At 53.8% G+C, this 6,003-nt stretch overlaps 1 protein-coding gene across 3 annotated transcripts in view; it reads left to right on the forward strand.

Annotated features, from left to right (window-relative positions):
- The window catches only part of PACSIN1 (protein kinase C and casein kinase substrate in neurons 1), a 59,228-nt gene extending 57,103 nt beyond the window's left edge, over positions 1 to 2,125 (forward strand). The window contains exons 7-10 of one of the 3 annotated variants that reach the window (XM_003789112.2): positions 259 to 379; positions 472 to 599; positions 1,235 to 1,422; positions 1,881 to 2,125. In XM_003789112.2, coding sequence (XP_003789160.1) covers positions 259 to 379; positions 472 to 599; positions 1,235 to 1,422; positions 1,881 to 1,990 — 547 coding nt within the window. In that variant the 3' untranslated portion in view covers positions 1,991 to 2,125. Of the gene's footprint in view, positions 1 to 258; positions 380 to 468; positions 600 to 1,210; positions 1,423 to 1,880 lie in introns of all 3 variants that reach the window. The other 2 variants (XM_012804705.1, XM_012804706.1) reach the window with 2 other exon arrangements.
- Positions 2,126 to 6,003: the final 3,878 nt, after the last annotated feature.

A 6,003-nucleotide genomic window follows, 5' to 3' on the forward strand; every position in this document is an offset into this window, starting at 1 on the left:
GAAGAGGCTCAAACACAGGGGCTGCCTGACACATACAAGGGACTTCAGAAACATGTGCTTGGGTGGATGGATGCATGGCTAAGGTTGGAAGGAGAAAGGAGTCACCTGGAGCCTGGAGCTGTGCCCTGCAAAGCCCATCTGATCCCTGGCTGGAGGGCATGGCCAGCACCCTGGTGCCCTAATAGGTCTGCCCCCTCACTGAGGATGAAGAGGGGCCATGGTGAATCTGTCTCCTTCACTTTCCCATCTCCTCCATAGCTACATCCATGTGTACCGTGAGCTGGAGCAGGCCATCCGGGGGGCCGATGCCCAGGAGGACCTCAGATGGTTCCGCAGCACCAGTGGCCCTGGCATGCCCATGAACTGGCCTCAGTTTGAGGTGAGGATGTATTGGGATGGAGAGCCTGAAAAGGCTAGAAGGGTTCTTAGGTTACAACCCCCAAACCTGACTGCTCCCCTGGCCCCTAGCAGGAGTGGAACCCAGACCTCCCTCACACCACCACCAAGAAGGAGAAACAGCCCAAGAAGACAGAGGGAGTGACACTGACCAATGCCACTGGGGCCGTAGAGTCCACATCCCAGGCTGGGGACCGTGGCAGGTGAGTACTCCCACTGAGCTTCTTGGGGCCAAAGGAAGTTCACACCCTGGGGCAGCTGAGTTTTGCCTCAAGAGACAAGACATGGCCTAGATCACAACAACCATGTCTCCTTTAAAAGCTAGTGGTAGCTGATCCTTCTAAAGCACCTACTGTGTATGGCACTATTTTGTATTTTCCATATACTGTATTAACTTGCTCAAGCCTTCCATTACTCTAGGCAAATACTCCCTATTTTACAGGTGAAGAAACTGAAACCCAGAGAGTATGTGACTTCCTCAAAGTCACGTAGTTAGGAAACCTCAGCGCACTATATGATGCCCAGGAATCTGACTCCAGGATACTAGCTCTTAACTGTTAGGTGGTACTTCCTCTCAGGGAAACAGAGTATTCTCCAAGGTCCCCTTCAGTGCCCACTCTCTCAAGAGCTGAATAATAATGCGAATGGTCCTACCTCACATCTGTTTAAAGAGGCGTCGTGAGGTTTACTGTCTCATGACCTCTTCCTAAGCGGCCAATCCCTGCTCCAGCCTCGGTAGAACTTGGGTCAGAGCTCTAGTTAAAAGGGGTTAGCCCTAGGGACAAGGCGGTTGGGATGGGGTAAGGATTACAAGCTGGGTCCTCCCTCTGCGTCTCAGTGTTAGCAGCTACGACAGAGGCCAGCCCTACGCCACCGAGTGGTCAGACGACGAGAGCGGGAACCCCTTTGGAGGTAGTGAGGCCAATGGGGGCGCCAACCCCTTCGAGGACGACGCCAAAGGAGTGCGCGTGCGGGCGCTCTACGACTACGACGGCCAGGAGCAGGACGAACTCAGCTTCAAGGCCGGTAAGGAGCGGGCGGATGAGGCAAAGGGAGGGCACCAGGGGAAAGGTTCTGGCCTGGATTGGGTGTGGATGAGGGCAGGACCTGAGGACAGGGAATGCTGCTGGGAATGAGTGATGGGGCGGAGCCTGGGGGTGGGCATGCTCACCTCTGGTCTCTGGTGCCAGGGGCGGAGTCAGGACCTGAGACTAGCGTAGGGGTGGGGCCTGAGCTTCAGAGAGTGTCCAGGACCACCAAGAAGTGAATCTGTACACCAGGATCTCTGTGCCAGAGGCATACGTGGATGTTGGAATGGGACTGGGGCTGGTCTCCATGGGTGGGTCCCGTGGCCAATGTCTAAGCCCAACTAAAGGAGCATTTGGGCACTAACGGGGAAGGAGGCCTTGGAGGTCTCATCTAGCAGGGAGTGTGTTGAGGGAGGGGAGGCCCTCTCTGAGCCTCTCCCTGTGTCTCCCTTACAGGAGACGAGCTCACCAAGCTGGGTGAGGAGGATGAACAGGGCTGGTGCCGCGGGCGACTGGACAGCGGGCAGCTGGGCCTCTACCCCGCCAACTACGTGGAGGCCATCTAGCTGCCCGGTTCCCTCCATATCCCTTCACTCTTTGCCCACCACCTCCCCCTTCCCACTCTCGTCTCCTTCCCCTCGCCATAGAGTTCCAGACATATTTTCCGATCAAGCTTTTATTTTTTTAAAAGTCAAAACAGAACAAAACAAAAAATACAGAGACAGAGCATTTGCAGGGCCACCTGGAGACCAGGGTGGTAGGGCTTGGGATGATGGCACCAGGGTAGGTAGGGGTTTTGGACTTAGCCCAGCATCACAACATCTGCTCTTCAGGTTCCACCAAAGAGTCTTTTGAGCCTTGAGGGATGTCTCCTGGATCCTCTACCCTGCCTTACCCTCCTCCCACTCCAGGCTGCCAGTACCTATCCCTGCTCCCTGGGCCTGGTTTCCTAATCTCTGCTTCCTCTCTACACTGATCCCTCTTTCACCATGACCCTACTCTCAAGCCTCCCCTGCAGGCGCTGAGAAGGGAACCCTCCCAATCTTTAGTCTTCCACTCTGCCTAGGGAGTGTCCTAGCCCCATCCCAGGGGACTGGTGGGGCTGGAGGAGGAATGGTCACTCTCCTCCTTCCAAAGAGGTTTCCAGGAATCCCTAGACTCCCCTGGCATGAAAGGGTGAGCTGGAGGAACTGACAGTGTTACTGTGATACAGGAGGGTGAATGAAACAGGCCCTTAGCCAAGTCTATGCCAGTTCTCTCAGTTCCAGGCCCATCTGAGGGACCAAGACCCTTTTTTCCAGCTGCCCACACATTAGACAAAGGCCCTTCCTCAGAGCTGTACCCCCTCAGTAACTTCCAGAGACCCTCCCCTTGGCACAAGTCCTGTGGCAGGGGGTGGGGACCCCAAAACCCACAGCACAGCCAGCAGCAGTAGCAGCCTCCTCCCATTTCCTGGGGAGGATGGCATCTTGCCCACCTGCCCTCCTTCCCTCCCTGTCCATCTGAAACCACAGAATCACTGGGCTCAATATTAGCCTCCTTGAGACCAAGCCTCATATCTGCAAGGCTCTTGGCCTAACCATCCCTCTCTTCCCTACCCTGGCCTGCCTGGGGAGATGGGGGAAGCCCATCAGAGCTTCTAGCCTGGGGCCATCAGAGGAAAGCCTACAGTGGAATTTGGCAGGAAGAGGGAGCCCTGGCCCTCAGAAGCAGCCCCCAGAACAACATTCTCCTTGCTGGAAACCTATCTCCAAGCCTTGGTCATAGTTAAAGGAATTTGGGGGGCGGGTTGGGACAAAGGGCCCATCCTCTGGTTCGTGAAAACTGTAGTATACAGTGCCAGGTACCAGCTTCTCCCACAGGACTAGGGTGGGGAGCTTAGAAAGCAGATCAGGGCCAGACAAAACCCCCAGAGGTGGGAGATTTCTGGGAGAGATATCTCTTGGAGACCTCTAGGACAAGGAGCTGAGAAGTCCTCCCATACCAAGTGAAAGTTGTTATGGAGGATGATACCTCTAGGCCTCTGGACTGCAGACACCTTTCTCCCTTCTATATCACCTGGCCTTCAGGTAGAGAACATACTAGCCTAGCCCTTCTGTCACTCCTCAGCCTCCTTCACTTCCAGCTGCTTCTCCCAGCAGCCCACTGTTAGGAAGAGGTAGATCCCAGCCTCAAGGCTCTGACCTTCATGTGGGCACAGAGGATCCTGACAGACTCTGGCAGGGGCCCAGACTGGGGTAGGGGTGATGGTGATGGTACCCCAGGGGTAGGAAACCTCATCCTCAGCACCTCTGTCCTCATCAATGCCTGGTCTCTGGGCTTTGTCTGCAGCATGAGATGTGCCCTGGGCTCCTCAGAGCCTGAAGCAAGATTTTGAAAGCCTCTAGTCCTCCCAACTCCAAAACAAAAGCCTTTTCTATTCTGTAGACCAGGAATTGGGGTTGGGGGCCCTGCCCTTCACTGCTTACCCCCTAAAAGGCAAGAAGTGGGCACATCTGCAGCTTGGGGCCTGGGCTGTGTCAGAGGCTTCCCAGCACTGGGAAGGGGCTGTGGCCCTGACTGATCTCTGGCCTGTCCCTTTTAGCACTCTAGCTGCCCACGCCAGCACAGGGACTCAAACCCCCATTTCTTCTGAGCAACCACCTCCATGACCATTTAGGACCACTCTCTCTCAGTCCCCAGATTCCTCAGGACCCCAGAGCAGGAGGATCTCCCACCTGGAAGTCCCCCTGAGCTCTGGGAGCCCAGCCCCACCTGCCAGTGCTGGTGTCAGGGCACTCAATACCAAGTGTGGGGCCGTGCCCCTCACTGTGCCCACAGCCTCCTCCTGTAGCCCCCGCCCGCACCCTCAATGCTGCACGGGCCCGTCCTGGTGGGGCTCGGCGATAATGTGTTTTGTCCCCAGTTAACCACCATTCTGTGGCCTGGTTCTGCGAGGATCCAGGGCCACCCTGCCACCTGCCACCCTAGGCTTCCTGACTCCATTAGTTCTGACACTTGTGAAATTCCAAAAAGTGCTGTGGTCTCAGCAATGCACCTGTTTTGTACATGATTGTGTAATTTAAAGGTATATAAATACAAATATATATATATATAAGTTGTGATTGTATGACTGTGGATAAAATCCAGAACTGTGTCAACCAGGCTGGACGTTGTCATCTTTAATCTTGTGTGTCTTCAGTCCTGAGGGTCTCCAAGCCCTCTGAGAACCATTTGTGGTTGGGATGTCTGTTGGGAAGGTGGTGCCTGAACAAAGCTGGATACTCTTCCTGGCTCATCAGCCACAGTCTGGTCATGTAGAGGCTGGTGCCCTCACCTGGCAGGGTCCCAGGTCCTGTCTATACTGGGAAGGATTATACTGGAGACTCCTGGGGCTCTGGCCCTCTGGGGTTCTGGGCGCATGGTGACAAGCCCTAAATAGGAGAGCCAGGGTATTCAGGGTCCCAAACTTATGGTTCAAGGGTGAATGTGGCCCCCAAATAGGTTTCGATTTTTAAAATACAGTTTCAAAAGTGACTGCTGAGGCCTGTGGTTCCTGGTTACCCATAGTGTCAGGCTCCATGTGCTGCCACAGCAGCTTTCCTATATCCTGAGTGTGAGCATTTCTGTGTGGGTTCCTGGAGGGAGAATTTTTCAGAACAGCAGGAATGTTCTGCTATTCTGCCAGGCCCAATCCAGATCTTGCTCCAGTTTTCCAGCCTTGATTTCCTTCAGGGCAGGGCACATTCAATCCCAATTCTGCCACCAGTTCACTGTGTTCCACTCCATTCTCAGCTTGAGGGGGTGGCACTCAGCTTCCCTCAATCTGGAAATGTCTCTCCTGAGGCCCCTCTGGCGCTGGCAGCATGGCAGGGCCCTGATGCATACCTGTTACTCAAAGCAAACTTGCTACCATGTTTTCCCCAAAATAAGACCTACCCCCAAAATAAGCCCTAGCAGGATTTCTATGCATTTGTTAAATATAAGCCCTACCCCATACTAAGACCTAGTGATGGGCGTGGTTATGCAGCGTATCTGTGCATTTCAGCACAGAGTGGTAAGGAAGACTGGAATACCTTTTATCTGCCACAGCTCCTTTCTCTGAGCCGTTTGCACTTGTGCGGGTGTGCATGTGGTAACCGCAGTCACAGGCATCCTATTGTGCATGTGCAACCAGCTAGGGGAAAAGAGTTCACGCATCACTAGCGCCAGCCCCACCAACAAGGTCAGCTCCCCCTGTCAGGTTCCAGAAGAAGATGATATAACCATTTGAATAAATGTAAGTTATTGTATTATACTTAATAAAAATAAGACATCCCCTGAAAATAAGCCCTAGTGTGTCTTCTTGAGAAAAAATAAATATAAGACAGTGTCTTATTTTTGGGGAAACACAGTACAGCCCCTACCACCACCACTTTCCTCCAGCCTCAGGGTGTGCTCAGGGCAGGGAGAAAAGTTCAAGCTAGGGCAGCACCTGTAGCTCAGTTGGTAGGGAGCCGGCCATATACACCAAGGCTGGTGGGTTTGAACCCAGCCCAGGTCTGCTAAACAACAATGACAACTGCAACAAAAAAAATAGCTGGCTATTGTGGTGGCCGCC

This window comes from Otolemur garnettii, unplaced genomic scaffold, assembly GCF_000181295.1.
Source record: "Otolemur garnettii isolate 467f Iridium unplaced genomic scaffold, OtoGar3 scaffold00031, whole genome shotgun sequence".
Classification (NCBI taxonomy): Eukaryota; Metazoa; Chordata; class Mammalia; order Primates; family Galagidae; genus Otolemur; species Otolemur garnettii.